The following is a 19551-nucleotide window of genomic DNA, read 5'->3' as shown; positions in this document are numbered from 1 at the left end:
CGTAAAACAATCAATACGTCACTTGCAGCCAATTAGCTGGGTGGGTCCTTTGATGCAATGTTAGAAGACATTGCAATGGTGCATATCATGAATATCATGAATATTGTGAAATGGAATAGTGGTCAAACTTACCATATACATGACGTCAGTCCATCCTTCAAGCGTTATACATTGAAAGACGGTGAGGCCAGCGAAGGCGATATTATCGAAATTGGTGATCCCATAATTGGGTCCTTCCCATACTTGGTCTGTACATATAGTACCGTTGGGGCATGCAAAACCGTATTTGCCGGTACTACAAGGATGCGGGTCGTCTGGATCAAGTAATTCTCCTAAAATGGTTGTGAAAAATTTAGTATAATGAATTTATAATGAAATGACAATAATTGATATAACTTACTAGATATAGTATTGTAACTAAAAATCTTGGTCGTGCACTAATATTACGTTCTAAATGTAACATTAGTGAGGTTAAGTAAATCGGTAAAATCACGACGACGAACGAAAATTTAACAGGCTAGTGAGTTTCAACCAATCAAATTTCGTATTTCCACTAGCCCATTACATTTTTCGTCCGTCGTCGTGATTATCCCAGTATACTTAACCTCACTATTGTTAAACGAAAAAGACCAATCAAGCCTTTATCTTATATTAGTGATACGACTTGCTAGATCTAGTATTGTAATCCAAAATCCTGAATTATAAATGCATATAATAACAGTATTACAATGTAATACTTACTAGATGTAGTATTGTAACACGTGTGCCGAAGTTTTCCCATGAAAAGTTCGACGCCAATGATGGCGTAGATAATGATAACAAAAACTACCAACAATGCAATGTAAAACAGCGGTATCAGAGCTTTCACTATAGATGTCAAAACGATTTGTAAACCTGCGAAGAAGAAAAGAGGGTAGTATTACATTTCATCTTATATTTTAGAGAGGTCATTCCAAAAACTACATTGAGACTCTTTTTCTGGTGATAACAAACCTCGCGTCTTATCAGCATCGCACACTAAGCTCAATTCTGGAGACAATTTCTTAATCCCGGTAAACCAGAGTCTTTGGTCGTAGTTTATAAAACTTTGGTAACTCTTATGGTGCAGGAACTTTTAATGTGGGTACTTTAGAGCGAGTACTTTCCGATCAACAAAAGGTGGGGTCAATCTGGAGTTTTAAATAGAGGTCAGGGATTACATACGAACATATTGTGGAATAATAAACCAATATTGCTCTATGGCCTGTCTTTTAGGGTCAAATTCGATCCACTACCTTAGGATAGTTACCTACTGATCTAGGAAAAAAAAGTTCGATTCGGAATATAGAGTACTGATATATATGTTTACGTACTTTGAACACCCGATACTAAACGCAACGGTCTTAAGACACGAAACGCGCGTAACGCTTTGACGTCCACATTGATGTACTGCTGAAAAATCAGTGTCAGTAATCTACGAGAAAAATAGAAATGAAAACATCATAATAAACGTATCATGGCGTTCTAAATTCAACGAAGAGACTTCGCAATGCAACGTCTTCAAATATGTTCAGAAAATTGAACCCCCACAAAATCGAAGTCGCTGCACGCTTGCTAGGACTGTAGATTTAGAACGCCATGAAACGTATGTATTTAACCAGCGCAATACATCTTAAATGTTGCAAAGTGATCCAGACCCTTGATTTTAACGGAAGGACACGGCTTTTTTCCTCAGCAACATATATATGACTTTTAAAAATTAATTAAGCAATTATCCAAACCCCTTGTCTATTCATAAGTTGCCAAAAAAAGTTTTAAGCCACTATCCAGCACATTAACGGGAAGCAAGGCGACAAACGAGTTTCTACCGATTGGATAGCTACAACAAACCCTCGCTAATTTGAATGTCTGTTATTTGTTGAATTCTTGTATATCTTAAACTAATCTCCAGTCCCCTGTCAATGCTATTAAAATTTCAATGTTTTTGTAATTCGAACAAATTCAAATTCCACTTCGAATTATCGGGAGAACAGTACCTTTAATTTGCATTTTAATTTACATTCTGCTATCATACTTACCCTATTATAACAATTGTAAAATCTAGAATATTCCATCCACTTCTGAGGTAGGCGCCCGGATGGAAGGCAAACCCGTATGCTAAGATCTTGAGTATGCATTCGATTGTAAAAACTACTATGAAAAAATATTCAGCTTTCTCCTATAAAATATAAAAGAGAAAGAAATTTTTACAAACGATATATTTTCAAATATCCCTCAAGCAGTAGCGTGGTGGTTCGACAAAAACTAGGGAGGAAATTTTCGTTGTTGGGATTTTAGCGCATTTTCATAAATCGCGCAAAGATTTCGATAGCTTTTTAAATCCTTTGGTTTTTCGTAAGTGTTTAAGAGTTCCCATAAGAGACATTTATCGGATAAAATATAACTTGTACACAAAAAAACCTTTTTAAACCTTTTGAAAAATGTCTACGATATGGAAACACGAGGTTTCAGGATATTTTTTTCAACACAGTCGCGACGACGTAACTCGAGAGCCAAGGATTAGGGTTATCGTTAGAGTTCGGGTTATGGAAAGACATAGCTTATTTCGAAGGGGGTTAGACATATTTTTCAAAAACACGGTTTAAGTTTACAACAGAATAAAGGAAGGTTCGAATTGTAGAAACTATACTATTATCAAATTGATTGTGAAAAGCAAGCGCTCAAAGACCGTCCGAGTTAGTAAATTTGAGCTGTGGAGGTTCGAGTTATAAAGAAACGACTGTATCGCATCGGGGGTCTAAATGAATAAAATCACCACAATACGTACCAATTTATCGTTGGTTTCTGAAGTGTCTTGATTGGGTAATGGTTCGTAAGCTGCTAACACTGCGCACGTGGCGAAAATATTTAACAAAATGAAAATATCAAATGGTCTGTTGTTGGATGAAGAAGAAGGATAATGTTGATTGGTTAAGGAAAAATTTGTTGTATTGAAAATAGTCGTTGTTGATATATATATCTCGGTAATATCTTATCAAGTACTACGAGGTCAAAATACTGCAAGCCAAAAGTATTACGAGGCAAAAGTACTACGAGTCCAAAGTACTACAAGCTAAAAGTACTACGAGGCAAGAATACTACGAGCAGCTACGGGGCGAAAGTTTTACTTTCTAAACTGGTACACGGTTTTTTATTAGAACATCCGAAATTTTTGAATCCTTCGGATGTTCTCAACTTTTTTAGTTTTAATCTTAAAAATGAGTATTTTTGTGTATTTTCCTAAAGAATAGAGCCTTTTGGAGTCCACAAAGCGTCAAAATGTTCTTAAGTTGTTCTTAACATTTTGGCCATCGAAGCCTTATGTTCTTATATAGTTTGTTCTTATAAAAAAACGTGTAGCTAAGGTGTGTTAGAACCAAGAACTCGTTGTAAACTCAACCAGTATAGCCAGATGTTATAAACATCATTTTTATAGGGTATGTTAATCCTAATTTGTTTGCACAGCTTACTAGACCCAGTACTATACTAGACCCAGTATCTGGACAGAATATTGTTTTTATATAAACACCTCATTTCGTTAAGAGAAAACTCAACGCTAATTTCATCATGGTTATGCTGCGGTTGATGGTATAGAAGAATTTATCAATTAATAAAATAACCTGGAAATTACATTACAGATTATGTATGATAGAAGATAAACGTTTTTCAGTCGTTTTATTTAAAGTCATTGTTTGAAGCACTAATTACACGGTTTAGAAAAATCGAATGAATTGGGATCGCGGAAGTTACAGAAGAGTACTAAAACTAAAAGTTAGCTACCAAAATTCTGAAATTTTTTCCAATTTAAAAATTGAAGCACTAGATGTTAAACCAGCATGAATAAACATCATACAATAATTGACTTGCTTCCTACTAGAGGGTTTTCATAACGGCCATCATTGTTGCTAAGCAACTAAGCCGAATAAGAAAGAAAATGTTGAAAAGAGTTATCCCATGGTTAAAGGGTTGTCCTTAGGAAAGTGTAGGTTGGACCATGTTAAGGCTCAAACAGCGAAGGTCAACTATGAGATATATAAGAAGTAGAAAAATTAGCAAAAGTTTTAAGATTTTAATGTTTAAAATAGCACAACAAGCGCACTAAATTGAGAAAGTTATCTTTAGTAGGTGCCAAGGGTCACTACGCGTTTTTTTATAAGAACATCCAAAATTTTTGAAGCCTTTGAATGTTCTTAAATTTTTGAGTTTTAAGCCTAAAAATGTTCTTAACATGTTCCTATTTTCGTCATTTTCGAGTATGTTTGTTCATTTTCCTAAGAAATTGAGTGTTCTAGGATCTACAAAACCTTAAAATGTTCTAAACTTGTTCTCAACAATTTCGCCATCGAAGCCTTATTGTCTTATATAGTTTGTTCTTATAAAAAAAACGTGTACTTTTTTACTTTACTTATTTTTCTTTTTTTGAAGTATATTTTTGAGACACAACAGTTTATAATTGACCCTAGCAGAGAGAGGATCAAAGCTGAAAGAAATTTCTTTCTCTGTAGATCCAGCAGACAGGAAATTTCAGTGGAATGAAAGGATCAAAGATGCTAAAAAAATTATGACATCATCGATGATATCATAAAAAATCCCAAAACAGTTTTAGAAAGATGGTTACTATATTTATGGAAATTTAACCTAAGAGTTCAAGAGTATATTTCTATAAATTACCTAATACACGTTTTCTTATAAGAACAAACTATATAAGAACAAACTATACAAGAACATAAGGCTTCAATGACCAAAATGTTAAGAACAAGTTAAGAACGTTTTAAGACTCTAAAATGGCCAATTTCTTAAGAAAATGGACAAAAATGCTCACAAAATGGTCAAAATAAGAACATGTTAAGAACATTTTTAGACTTAAAACTCAAAAAGATAAGAACACCCTAAGGCTTCAAAAACTTTGGATGTTCTTATAAAAAAAGAACGTGTACTCAACTTTCAACAAGGTAGAAAAATGCTCATAATAATCCGATTTGAGAAATGTCAAAGACCACCTGCAGGTAGGGTTAATCCCTACAAGTAAATCTTTCTATCAACAATAATCGCGCGGACAAAAGTGTGTATGTTTCTTGTGCGTTGAAAAACAACAGGTTTTTATAATAATATTAAAAGCGACTTAACTCACATAATTAACCCATTTCAAGAGTTTCTCTTTTTGATAAAGGCTTATTATAAAGGGAGTATTATAATGAGATATATTTAATACGGTATTAGAGAAATTTTTGAGCTCTCTTAAAGATGATTTTTTTGTAGTAACCGAGGCTATTCCAACTGTACACGTTGATGACTTGCTAAGTCAAGACTTTTTGAAGGTCCTGACAATACTCTTATCTGATCGGAGGGAAATATAGTACTTTATCTATCGTAAAGAAGGGGGAGGTTAAATAGGTCATACACGTGACATCAGGGCATGGTCTTATGTGTATTGAAAAGAAGCATAAAAAACAATTAAAAAGATTTCAGCTAAAAGCTGTAGCCTACATTGAATAGCGCTTGAAGATTCAAGGCTTAAAGGAAATGCAAAACCAATGTCTCACTTATAAGCATCGGACCTGCTTTAATAACAGAGCGTACACATATATTCATATATACAAGAAAAAATGCTTCGTAGAGCTAATTTTTATCGACTTGAGTAAGGATTTTAGGGCTTTTTCGAATACAATATCCATCAAAATCAGTAATTGCAAAACATAAGAGCATTAAAAGAACATTTTACGCCTAAAGAAACAGTCATGAGCATTCAAAGGCTTTTGGCGTTCTTACAAAAAAAAATGTGGAAGTCAGTGCTACATGATGTTGTTGTAAATCAAAAACCACACACAAGCTTTTAAAAATAATAGGTGCTAATTAAGCTATGAAATTAGCTCTAATTAACCCTTTGACATTTTTCTATCGAGGTATAAATAGTCCACTTTTTAGCATGGTATTATTTACTTGTTGAAAACGACATTATTATGGAATGTAGGTAGAATAATATTATAACTAAAAAAATATATAATTTAGAACATCACCATTAAATTGGAAACTAGACAGGCAACCCCACAAACTAGTTTTTCATAATACACGTATTTTATAAGAACTATATAAGAACACGAGGCTCGATGGTTTCTGATTAGCTATTCTATATCGCATATCAGAAAATGAAAAATAGCTGGCAATTCCTTTTAAAGTCTTTCTAGGGAGTCACCCAGTAAAGCATTCTAAAGGCAAGGGAATGTTCGAAGGATCAAGTTCAGAAATCACGAAGTATTAAGTACAAACTAAGATACGTAAAACTCTTGGTATTCATGACGTAATCTTTTACACGGAGACACCCGGAAAACACCGGGCGTTTGACACCAGTTTCATTGTTTGAATTCAAAACTAGTGACTAAAAGATACGTCATGAATATCAAGAATTCTAATCTCTGAATTGATCTTTGCTTTCATGGCAAATCTGATGAAAACCATCCCTGGAACTCCTGTCTAAATCCATATCAGATCACTTTCAATCCTCTTATCTTATCAGGGTATTGTCGTCACTTCTGGAGATACATGGCAATTAATGATAAGTTAATTATGAAAAAACAAAATGAAATTTAATGATGGTCAATTTGGCACAGTATGACATTGAGAGGGCTTTATTAAAACGATACTGATTGTGTTAATTTTTAGGGCGTGGGAAACTTGTAATTGAAAGCTACACGTTTTCTTTTATAAGAACACCCAAAACTTTTGAAGCCGTCGGATGCTCTTAACTTTTTGGGTTTTAAGCTGACTAATTTGTTCTTAGCATGTTCTTATTTTCATCATTTTGTGAGTTTTTTTGTATTTTTCGAGTCTGAATAGCCTTATGTTCTTATATAGTTTGTTCTTATAAAGAAACATGTATCACGCTTGGTATACTATTTTTTAATGAAGTTGTCAATGATATCCATTTCGCTTCATGACTAATGTAAGGATTACATCTCGATCTCCCCACTCTTTAAAGTTCTCCGATGAAGAGTCGCAAAAGTTTTCGTTGCAAGGAAGAGTACTAAGCTTGACTGGAGTCGTTCATAATGTGTGTAATACAGTAGTATAGGCGCTTATGATAATACGATTATTGTTACGGGATTTAGTTTGTATAAACTAAATTTTTTTCTCTCCATTACTTTTTGCTTTATTTCTACTATGTCTGAATTTGTCGTCTAGACTTGCTAGACTAATCTAAGCTGCCATTTACAGACCCTTCTTTTTGACTGATAAATCTGGATATGGGATAATCAAGATCAAGACAGATGAAGAACACTAACCCTCTTCTCCGAAAAAAAGAGATGTAAAGCCTACAAAGAGAATCCAGACAGAAAAACAGGCCTAAAGTGAAAGTTAAATTGACATCCTTTCATCATACGACATAGCCTGGGAATCCATGCTATGATTTCTTCTTTGATAAACTAATGGCGAAATGTATAGCATGGTATGGGTTGAGAGTTTGAATTTCTCAGATCCTAATAACGGTTGAAAACATAGCCAATCAAATTTTGTTATTCTTTTACTGGTCACACTTTCTTAGAGAAAGCGCAACTTTCGAAATTTGGTTTTTATTTTAGTAAGTGAGGACAGCGCTAAATTCGAATTTCCCACTGTAAAAAATGTGAGTCCAATATTGGACTCACAGCTCAGACCCGTCTTGTGTACATCAAATTATAAAAAAACACACGACGGGTCTCCTGTCTACATACGACAAAGATCATTTTCAAAAAATAAGATTGTTATCAAGAATATAGTAATTATCCAACTAAATCAGATTATAATGACGCATTCTAAATACCTCTCAACTTGTTTCTTAAATACTAAAAACCTCTCGAAGATGATTTCTGAGATTACTTCCTTTCAATCAAACCAGAATGGAGTTCATACATGTGTTTTTTATAAGAACAAACTATATAAGGACATAACGCCTCGATGGCCAAAACACCCGATCTCTTTCTTAGGAAAATAGACAAATATAGCAAGACCTCAAGATCAGAATCACAATTTTAATACCATTCTTATGGATCCGGATAAGACGTTACTACAGCTCTTTAAACACCATAAACAAACAAGTCTACCTTGCCATAAATAAGGAGAGATAATTAACACCTTTATAATACTTAGAAACCGGATAAATTATATAGGGTTGTGAGACAACAAATAAAGATCTTAACATGACAAAACATCCGGCATAGAATACAAGCTTATATAGGGTAGATACCATATTTTGAAGGGAAAATGGCTTTAATAACAGACCTTATATAATTATATCATTTTTGAGTCTTCTTAGTTTGCGTCTTTGGTATGTCTAACAATCCCACTGTTCCGTTACAATAGATCTTATCGTTTCGGGAGTATTACAATAGAAATCTCTTAGGAATTCCTCGAGGGAATTCTATTGTAATACTCCCGAAACAATCCCACAATGCATCGCTTTTTTAGAAAAATCAAAAACTCTGATAAGATATTTTTGGAAAATTTGCGTGCGTGTTATGGTATCAAATGTTACCGCATATCATAAAATTTCAATGTAAGCTTGTATGGGTCAGATTACCATCTTTCTTCTCGAGACTTAAATCTTACAAAAAAGAATGTTAATAGCGGTTGGACTTATCTTTTTAAGTGCTCATTTAACATTTTTAAGACGGTCTTTCTTGCTCATGATACCTCATTTTTTGATTAAGAAATTATTGCGTAATAATCACTGACCTTTATATACCCTGGACCAAGTTTCTCAATCTCGGCCAGGCAAAAATCTTTGATCGGAGTTTTTTGCAAAGTGGTACCCTAATGGCGGCACTACTCAATAGTGGTGTAAATGCATCGAGAGCGCTGGATCTACTTTCCCTCGAAAACTTTTGATGATATAGCGCCGTTAGATGTTAATTTAACACTGCAATGGCTTGTTTACGGGTACCAATCACTGACCTTTATATAACCCTGGACAAAGCTTCTCAATCCCAGCCAAGCAAAATCTTTGATCGGAGTTTTTTGAAAATTGGTACCCTAATGTCGGCACTACTCGATAGCGGTGTAAATGCATCGAGAGAGCTAGGTCTACTTTCCCTCAAATTCTTTTGATGATGTAGCGGCGTTAGACGTTAATTTTTAGCATTGCAATGGCTTCTTCTTGGGTACCAATTCTAAAAAAACTCCAATCAAAGATGGCAGATATTGCTTGGTCCAGGGTTATATAAAGGTCAGTGGTACCAATTCCAAAAAAACTTTGATGAAAGATGGCGGATATAGCTTGGTCCAGGGATGTATAAGGGTCAGTGGTAATAATTAACAAAGATTTGACTGACTGAGGTCATGGGAGTTCTAAAAAAGGGCATTTATATTTTTTATCATGCTTTACTATTTTAACCAAAAATCAAAGCAAAAGTCTTAAGCGAAATGAGCTTTTGCGTCAAATTTTTCCATAAGTATCGTTGTAATGAGGTGATACAATGTTGTTTTTCCTGGACATTAAGACATGTCAAAACTTTTCAATGACTTTATTAGTTTTTAAGTAGCTTATTTTGTTCAAAGTCTTTGAAAGTTTGTCATGTGAGTGGAAGTTGCCATAAAATAAAACATTATAAGGCTTTAGTACGTGAAAAAATGATTGAAATTTCATTAAAAGGACATAATGACATCACTTCACTTAGGGAACACTAAGATCCATATGTAAATCATCAATCAAGTCCTAAAAGAAAAAGTGAAAGAATTTTTTGTTAACACAACTTGAATTTTAAACTGCTTTTAAAAATTGTCATAAAGATATAAAGACAATTTTTAATTTTTTTTATAAGAGCATGCAAAATTTTTGAGGCCTTCAGATGTTTTTAACTTTTTGGGTTTTAAGCCTAAAAATGTTTTTAAAATGTTCTTAATTTCACCATTTTGTGACCATTTTTACCTATTATCCTAAAAAATTGGCTGTTTTAGAGTCAAAGAAGACTTAAAATGTTCTTAACTTGTTCTTTCTTAATATTTTGGCCATCGAAGCCTTATGTTCTTATATAGTTTGTTCTTATAAAAAAAACGTGTAACTTAAAATTATCAAAGAGCTTCCTAGAATTACTGCTCCAAAATGATTGCACTAAAAATTTTAGGGAAACCAGGGACAGTACATCACAAGCAGAGGGAGAATAAGGTGTAGAAAAGTTACACCATTGGAAAGACCTGTATCCGTGTTTGAAAAATGAAACTTAACCGACAGAGAAAATAAAGTTGAATTATAGAATTAAATAATTTCATATGTATTTCAGTGTTTATGAGTTTATGAGTGTCACGTTTTAGCTTTTAAAAGGTTTTGACTTTCAAAGGTCAAAGATTATGAACTGATGCACAGCTTCTATTCACTATACTAATCCAAGACAAGAATTCAAGGCTCTAGACTGAATTTCCAAAGAATATTGATACGAAAATGAATGATTTAGAGACTGTAATATACTTGGAAGGTTTTTATCTTCACCTAAAACAGAGTGCTCGATAAATTTAATAGAGCATTTTAATCACCCAAAATTCAACTCTCATTGCCTATAATATAGATGTAAAGTTCGATTAATTGAGTCTTTCTCGAAAAATTAAAACGCTTGGAGTAAAAAAGGTGATGGTGAAAGATCAGATACTATCACAAAGTTAGGAATGATAACATTTTAATATCATTGAAATAGCAGACATTCTTAAATTAATTTATACCAAAAAAGACAGTTAGGCGGTAGTAACAAACGTTTCACAAAAGGAAAAAAGGGATCGTAAAAGAAAAATCACAGTACACGTTTTTTTTTTATAAGAACATTCAAAATTTTTATAAATGTTCCTTGACATGTTCTTAATTTCCCCATTTTGTGAGTATTTGTTCTTAAAGATTTTGGCCATCGAAGCCTTGTGTTCTTATATAGTTTGTTCTTATAAAAAAACGTGTAAAGCCTCCTTGAAGTGATATTAAAAGATAATAGAGATCACTGCATCAAATCAGATTAAATAAGGAAATTAATTTGCTGTGAGATTTATACTTCATATTGTACAGACGTAAAGGTGTATTTCCTTTCTCAAAAGGATAACGTCATTGTTTAACCTACTATGAAAGTAACAGTCACAGAGGAAATAAATACTGAGAGATTTGATACTGTAAAAAATACTTATTCGCTTTAATTGAAGTATGTGCCCCTCAGAATGTGGCCAAATGTTAAAGCAAAAACCCTAGTTTTTGTCGTTTTGTCTAGTCGAATTTTACGTCAAAAATTCCTAGAAAATAAAAGAAATACTTGTTTTTGTGTTTTGTTTGAAGGAATACCGTCACTTGAAATTGATATAAGCATCACTGACGCTTTTGACGTAACATGCAAACATATTAAATTTCTTTTGGTAAGGACAGTGTTAAAAAGTTTTTAAGTAAAAGAATCAACATTGTGTTGTTGAATAATTATGGAAAAATAAAATGACACTGAAAACCCAACCTCTCATTTAAACTGAGGGAAGATTAAAATAGTTTAAAATTGAGATTGGATGACTTTGCAAAACTAGCCTCTCCAGTTTCTAATTAGTCTTATTTTCAGTATCTCTGACTTTTATAGTCTGTTCTTTGGACCCAACAGATCATGTAAACTCTGAGAACAATTTCATAAGGAAACTCAAAAACATTAAGAGCAATGTCGAGCCTAGAATTTAAGAGACAAAATAGGTATGAAGCCTAAAATACCCCAATCTTGATCTAAAGATAAGAACATCATAAGAATAATTTGAGGCTCAAAGTATTGAAAAATAAGAACAGGAGAATCTCAGAGAAAAATTTACTGGCTGTTATAAAATATTTCCTGAGAATATATGAATTGAATGTTAAATATATTTTTCATAAAATGCAACTGTGAGCTGAGGCTCAAAAATTAAGACAGGATAAAGAAGATCTATCTAAGTAGGAGATGGTGACTTTCTAAGAACATCATAAGAATAATTTGAGGCTCAAAAAATAAGAACAGGAGAGCCTCAGCGAAAATTTTACTGGCTCTTATTAAATATTTCCTTAGAATATAAAATGGATTGAATGTTAAAAGCTATTTTTAATAAAATGTAAATTGTAAGCTGAGGCTCAAAAATTAAGGCAGGACAAAAAAGATCTATCTAAGTTTAGAAGTAGGAGATGGTGACTTTCTAAGAACATCATAAGAATAATTTGAGGCTCAAAGTATTAAAATATAAGAACAGGAGAGCACCAGCAAAGATTTGATGGCTCTTATAAAAAATGAGTGTTTCTTTTTTGTGATCATTGAAAGGATGGAATGCTGAATCTTGTCATCATAAAATGCAACTGTGAGCTGGGGCTCAAAAATTAAGGTAGGACAAAGGGGCTCAAAAATTAAGGTAGGACAAAGAAGATCTATCAAAGTTTAAGTAAAAAGTAGGAGATTGTGACTGTCTATTATAATAGGTCATGAAACGTTATTAAGCATATGAAAATCACACTTAAATAAGCCACAAAAAATAATAATGAGATGAATATTTGATTTGACACTTTTTATTAATCCCTACGAAAACATGACAATATTTGTTTGTCTACAGGCTTTAGAAATGATTTGATAGAAAACCCTTTCTCAGTTGATCTACTTATAAACTTTTGCAAGAAGACTATTTTTTCCAAAAGCTTGAAACAGTTTGTTAGAGTTGGTTTGATTACCATAATGTACAGTGTTTGTAACCTAATAAACAATGCATTCTGATCAAATTTCTGTAATAGGATTAGACCAAGACTCTTACTGCAAAACATAAGTTTCAATTTCCAACTTTAGGCTTTAGAATATAGAGTTTTAATGCTATGTAATTTTTTAAAGCCTCTAATTTCAAATTGCATATTAAGAAATGTAAAAAAGTACTAACCAGGCCACTATTTGATACTTTTTTTCATCTATCAACACCATATAAAAATTTACGTAAGGCATCTGAAAGGTGCTGAATGCCTAAAATATCATTCAAAAAAGATTTATGATGCAACTTTAAAGTTAAATGTTAAACAGCAATATCATCATAATATCTTTAATACCTCCATGAAATATTTTTGGTAATCTTCAAGACTGGATTACACACAAAAATAATCTAGTTTTAATTGGCAGTTTAGATCAATAAACCTTTGGTTGAGGGTTTTTATGTTTAATGTCAATTCTTTATTAATCAAAACAATTGAGGTAGTCGTGAGATATACTTTTGCACAAATCTTCCACAAGTGTTGGAAAAGAAAGTAATTTTTATAATTTGTTTGTTTAACAAGTCCGACCTTAAATCTATTTCAAAACAAATTATCGTGTTCACGTTCCATTGATTATGATGGTCAACCAAAACCATTTATCAAAACCATTAAAACAAATTTTTTATAAGAACAGACCTGAGTTTTACTTCAACCAAACTAATATTTTTTATGCCTAATTCATGATGCCATAAAGATGCATTTTTGAAATTTACAATAAAAATCATTTTTTTTAATGGAAAGAGAAAATGTAATTCTAAAATTAGTCCTAAGTTTATGACTTGAATCCTTTTATGAGACCTATAACACTGAAAATGAAGCCTGGCAAGAAAAAAGAAGTTCTGTTCACAGGTAAAACACTGAATGAAAATTGAATCAAATATATACTAAGGGAGATATAATCTTCTTACTGACATGTGATAGCTGATGTGTATTAGGATTAAATTGGTTGACCAAAAATGGAGATTTTATATTGAGGAGTATAAAAAAGCAGGTATCATTAAAGGATTTGAATGTGAAAAAATGAAGTCAAGTTGTTGTTTGTTTTCTAGGAGTATACAAAACTGCTTGTAAATGTGTGATATTTAAACCATTTATAAGATAGAGAGATTAAATAAAGCCTGTGAACACAACAAATACACATTTTCAAAAGAAAATAGGCTGAAATGGTCATGATTTTAAAAAGAGATAGATAACTGCATGTAAGAAACATTTAATAAGTAAGATGATCAACAATTATGATAAAAATACAGATTTAAAGTGTGGTTGTCGAGAATAAACAAAAAGACTTGATAATCAAATCAGTATCACCAAAAGGTTTCAAATGGGGAATACCCTTTCTTAAATGACCTGGTTTAGTAAATAAGTTATCCTATAACCAAATTCAAGGAGGCTACAGCTTTATTCTATCAATTTCTTTAGATATCTTGCATTTAAAAACCATTCTAGTTTCAATCTTTGGCAAAATCCTTTTCCTAATTTATTTCTATGATATTCAATATTATCTTGATATGTAAAGATAAAATGCCAATTTCCAAGGAATATTTTACCCAGATTATGAAATATGTTAGATATATCTTTTAAGACCTCTTTATATTAATAGCTTTATTAATGACTCTTTGACTGCATAATGTTACATAATAAATAAGGAATTTTTTCATCAAAAATTATAAAACAAAGTTTTAGTACTTTTGATCTTTAATTATGTCAGAGACATCACTGAAAGTCTAAAATGACAGTAAATGTTTTAAAAGGAGGTTTTACAGTCTTAATTATCACCATAGCAAGGATTCAAGACATTATGTTTTAGAATTGTAGAATGTTTTACATGTGTCAAGTACCAGAGTTAGCAGGTCTTTAAATTCAAAACAATCATTTCTCCATAGTTTCTTGATCAATTTAATAGGTTGTCTATTTTCAAGAATTTTACAGGGTAAATTGCAATGAAGAATAAAGGATAGGTTAAAGTTCGCTGAGTCATTTGACTTTGAGTATATGGAAGAATAAATTCATTACGTTGTTTAGTGAATTTTGGGTATGTGAGCTTTACGTCTTCTACGTCATTATCATGACTTTTTCAGTTTATTTTACAAAATGGAGATATTCTAAGATATTAATTCCTTTTTTAAATGATCAGAACCTCTAAACATTTTAGTTATTCTGTTTACCCTATTCATATTTATTTTCAAATTTACTTATTTAAAAAGGTTTTTATTTTCTTTAAAAGACTCTCTCTTTATTATACCTTTTTTTTCATATATCACTTGAATTCTAATTAGTGTTAAGAATATGATTGAATTCAATCAAAGATTTCTCCACTAACCTTTAAGATTCACATATACAAAACAAGAATCATATTATTATATAAAAAATGAAGACAGAAAAGCAAAAGGTTATTTGCTTCGTTTATAGGAAAAGGGAACATAAAATGTTTGATAGAGCCCCTATGAAGTTATAAATATATGAATAAATGATAATGAGAAGTAGGAGAGGTCTATCCCCCTCATTTATAGGTCATAATAGGCTACAGTATAGGGAATCCTTTCAAAATGTATTTAACAGAACCTTGATATTTTTTTATAAAAGTGTCTTAGGGAGAAACATCCAAAATAATAAACATGTCCATTTGAGAATATTAGAGGATATGAAAAGCACACCATGAAATCTCAGACAAGAGAATCGCACATGGATTTATTTTCTCTCCTGTTAACTGTTCCTTAGTTTCGTTTTCTTATTCATTTTTGAAAACTTCCATTCACTGAAGAATTCATTTGCATAATATTTATGTATGTTGTAAAAACTTAGACTTTCAAAACATAACTTCATATGATTTCTTGAAGTGAATTCATGTCAGAGGGACAAAATCATTTCTCGATAAGGACATAAAGGTCAAATATCCCCGCCAAGCCAGCACTAGAAAAATGACTTGAGATTTAGGATCACACAGGGGGGGGGGTCTTGCAGTTACTCCTTGACACTATGTGGAGTAACTGCAATTTGGACATTTTCTACAGACACCACCACCCTTGCAGTTATTCCATAGTGTACTAACTGATTTTACCCTCAAAATTGGTGTATACCACTCCCAAAAATGCCAAATTTGGCAATTTTTTCACTGAATTCCTCATTTTTGATACCATTTTACTGGGTAGGTCTCATTAACGACCGTTCAAGAGTTAAATATCTCAATCATTTTCCAAGTTTGTTAAAATATCTTTCATGCCTTGATTGAAGAAAAAAATTTGTGATTTTTTTTTGACTTTTGAAAAAAATGTTTTGAATTTTTTTGCTTCCGGAATTTTTAAAAACCTAAAATTTTAAGTGAAAAATTGAAAAATGTGCTCACTTAGTACACCATATCCTACCAAAATCAACAATTTTGGGCTTAGGCACCACCCATGTTGCAGTTAGTCCACTGGTGGAGTAACTGTTTTCCCAAATTTTGGTTTATATACCACCACGGTAGTAATTGTCATAGTGTTTATATAATAACTGCATGACCCCCCCCCTGGATCACATGGGACAAAGGGAAGTTTAAATTTCAAAAAATAAGATTGAGCTTTGAAATAAATCATCCCTCTACAAGGCATTTCTGAGTGTTCTGTGTAACATTTTCATCAACAAAGATGTATAGTTATAAGTCTTATATAAAGTTTGCATTTAAAATACTTTTGAGTAAGAAAAGATAGGGTAATTTGATTGAAATTTTGATGCATGTATACAGCATGTTAAAAAATAGAGACAAATCTCAATACTGATTTATATTGATGATTGAATTTTTTTTTAATAATTCATAATAAGTCAAAATGGTAAAGAAAGTTTGAGAAATCACTGATTAAAGATCAATCAGAAAAAAAGAAAACAAAAAAGATCTTAAACTCAAAATCCAATTCAAAAGTAATTATCCTACTTGAAATTGACAACATTGACTCTGTCTGAAGACATTAAGACATGTACTGACAACTTATATGATAAATTAGAAATCCTTTTTATCAACAAATGTCATGTAACATAGAGAAAAGCTTTTGAATAAGAATATTTGTTAGCAACACCAAATTCTTGTATCATGGTATCACTTGCTCATGCTTAAAAGTATCATAATATAAAAAAACAGAAGAAAATTACCCTGGCTCAAATATACTTTGTGGTTCTACATTTAAGCTTTTGGTCTACTTTACACTTTGGACAAATAACCAATATTTTTGGTCATTCTCGACATGATACTTGATCGAATATCATATAAATTTCGAAACTATGAATGTGATGAAAAGGATACTTCCATTCTACGATTGATATACATGCCCTCCTGACAGGATTGCTTAGTGATAAACAACATAACGCTCTTTTAGGTCGTATATTCTGTCCAACGTTAGAAGGGTTTTTCTTTTTTGTGGCAGCAGCTGCTGGTGTTGTTGTTCCATTTGCTGGGTAATTGTTCCCAAAATTCTGTAATGTCTGGATTTGATTGTAATTGAATCCATCGGAAACGGAACCGTTTGCAGCATTTTTATCATCAGCCATTGTAAAAGTCAAACCCTATGTTATAGTCGGTGATTACAAACCATATGAAATCTCTATTATATTCCAAAATCTCTACAACTGTAACAAAGTTGTTCCACTTCATAAAAAAATTTTTCTCTCCAACATAAAAATGGTGTTATCAATTTGTCTTCAAAGTAAACAAAACAATGTTTTCTTCCATTACAACCAAACAATAAGTAAAAAAGAATTTCTCTAAGAAAATGTCACTCAAATGTGTCTCCTCGTCAAATATATTATGTTGGCTGAAATGTTATAGATCACTGTTAAAAAAACATACATGAAATAAATCATTTAACAAACTTCTCTCGTGAATCCATATTATTTCAGAAAAAGGAGAAAAAAGGTCTAAGTTTTATTTCAGTAGTTTCTCTTATGTTAAAAATGTAATGATAGAATGTTTAACTGGTGTACACACATTCAGACATCCAAACATTAAACAAGAAACATTATAGAGAAACATACAGTCCAATATCACAAAAACTATATCAAAAAATTAAATGTCGGACATCCGTAAAGTTGTGTAGTGTCTGTATGTAACCTTGCTAAAAAACACACAGTATACAGCAACAATGTCACAGAAGCAAAAAAAGAGGAGAACCATTGATTGTTCAGAATATCAGTCAGTGGTCGGATCAGAGAGAAAAAAATCTTTTTAAAAAAAGTTTGAGTATATAAAAAATATCCTATTTGAAGACAATCACTATACAACAGAGGACATTATCTAAAGAAAAAGATGATACAACCTTTCTAATCAAAAATCAAAAGCCACTTGTCTCATGAACGAAGGAATAATGTTATAAGGTCATTTAGCAAACATCTTTGGAGATGTGAACTCTAAACTGCTCCATAACTTGGCTATTTACTTTCGCTCAGTTCTGATGTTTTTAAATTGAATTTATTGATAACGATATTAAAAAGGGGGTTGGAATTTTTCAGATGTCATAAATGAGCTTAAAAAGTTTTGCTTATTTAATGAAGCAAAAGCCTTTTTTCGATAAAAACTAAATTTCTTTCACATTATAACTTCACAAACCTTCGTTAAAAATTCTTTTCTTCATGAACAAGGCTTCTTGAACTTAAGAATAACCAACAATCTCATGCCCTTCAAATCAAATCTATGAGTTTAATTACCCCCTGTCACGGTCTTGTGTTTATGATAAACCACAGAACAGAGAGAGCGCGTACGCGCAAGATGGAAAGTCTGACGTAATTTTGGTGACGCGTGACGAGCCTATCGGGGATAAATAAAAAGAGAACTTCGTAAGTTTTTTGCTTTGAATTTTTTTGGAGTTGTGCGTCGTGTGCGCTCCCTCGCCGTTTCTTCATTCTTGCGATCGCTGGTCTTGTGTGGTAACAGATGTGGCAATTTGCTTTACGACACACTTTGCACTCTGAAGGTCGGTGCAAGATTGCTATGTTTACACATCCACAGAAGTGAGGTTAGTAAAAGAGTAGGAAACCTTATTCTATAAACTCGAATGTCTCCTTCTTAACTCGCGGACAAATGCGTGTTCCGTGCGTGTTTCAGTTATAGGAGGCCCCCAGTCACCTTTCAAATAATACAATCACGCAAAAGAAAATTCACGTTATCACGAGTCAAATTTCCTTTCTATCACGATCACGTTAGACTAGCAAGCGTCTGTCTTTCCTTGGACACAGGAGGAACGCAGGAATAGTGCTTATAATAAAGATTTCTTATAAAAAATATAAATTGCCGCGGGAAAGTGGATTGGAAAGAACATATAAAGTGAACATATAAAAAAGATAGATCCCATTGCAAGTTTAATCTGCAGCGAAATACAACGACGTGGTTTACTAGTCTACGATCACGTTGATCACGTTGGTTCCGACCATGCAGTCACGCATTCAAAATCTTAAATCACGAAATCACAAAGACGGACATAAAATGTAATAAATAGGCTAGTGAGTTTCAACCAGTTAAATCAAATCAAATCAAATCAAAGCATTAGATTGTCAAACAGAGGTTAAAACTGTTCGGGTACATCTTACGTTAGGATGCTGACACTCTACAATCAGTGCTATAACATATTGGCACTTTTGGCTAATTTACCATTTTTCGAAAATTGAATAAGTTCGAGCGAGAATGTCAATTTCGTGCCTTCAACTTGATTTCATCGAATATTTCGATCTGGGAGGAATTTATTCGAGAATTTATTGGTTTCTACATTCTAGGCTATATTTCAAGCCCTACTGGACCACTTTTGAACTCTTAAGTCTAGTGTTAAAACCTAATTTGGAGTACTTAC

General features: G+C 32.4%; 1 protein-coding gene across 1 annotated transcript in view; it reads right to left on the bottom strand.

The window, feature by feature from the left end:
- LOC136799905 (muscle calcium channel subunit alpha-1-like) overlaps positions 1 to 17546 on the bottom strand; it is a 39008-nt gene extending 21462 nt beyond the window's left edge. The window contains exons 1-6 of the mRNA XM_067056547.1: positions 17019 to 17546; positions 2807 to 2912; positions 2058 to 2197; positions 1353 to 1453; positions 742 to 894; positions 133 to 332 (exon numbers count right to left, since the gene is read on the bottom strand). Of these exons, the coding sequence (XP_066912648.1) occupies positions 133 to 332; positions 742 to 894; positions 1353 to 1453; positions 2058 to 2197; positions 2807 to 2912; positions 17019 to 17263 (945 nt within the window). The 5' untranslated portion in view covers positions 17264 to 17546. The remainder of the gene's footprint in view (positions 1 to 132; positions 333 to 741; positions 895 to 1352; positions 1454 to 2057; positions 2198 to 2806; positions 2913 to 17018) is intronic.
- Between the last annotated feature and the right edge of the window lie 2005 nt (positions 17547 to 19551).

This window comes from Clytia hemisphaerica, unplaced genomic scaffold (assembly GCF_902728285.1).
Source record: "Clytia hemisphaerica strain Z4C2 unplaced genomic scaffold, Clytia hemisphaerica genome assembly, whole genome shotgun sequence".
Lineage (NCBI taxonomy): Eukaryota > Metazoa > Cnidaria > Hydrozoa > Leptothecata > Clytiidae > Clytia > Clytia hemisphaerica.
Note: the sequence above shows the minus strand (reverse complement) of the source record. Positions and strands in the feature narration are given on the sequence as shown.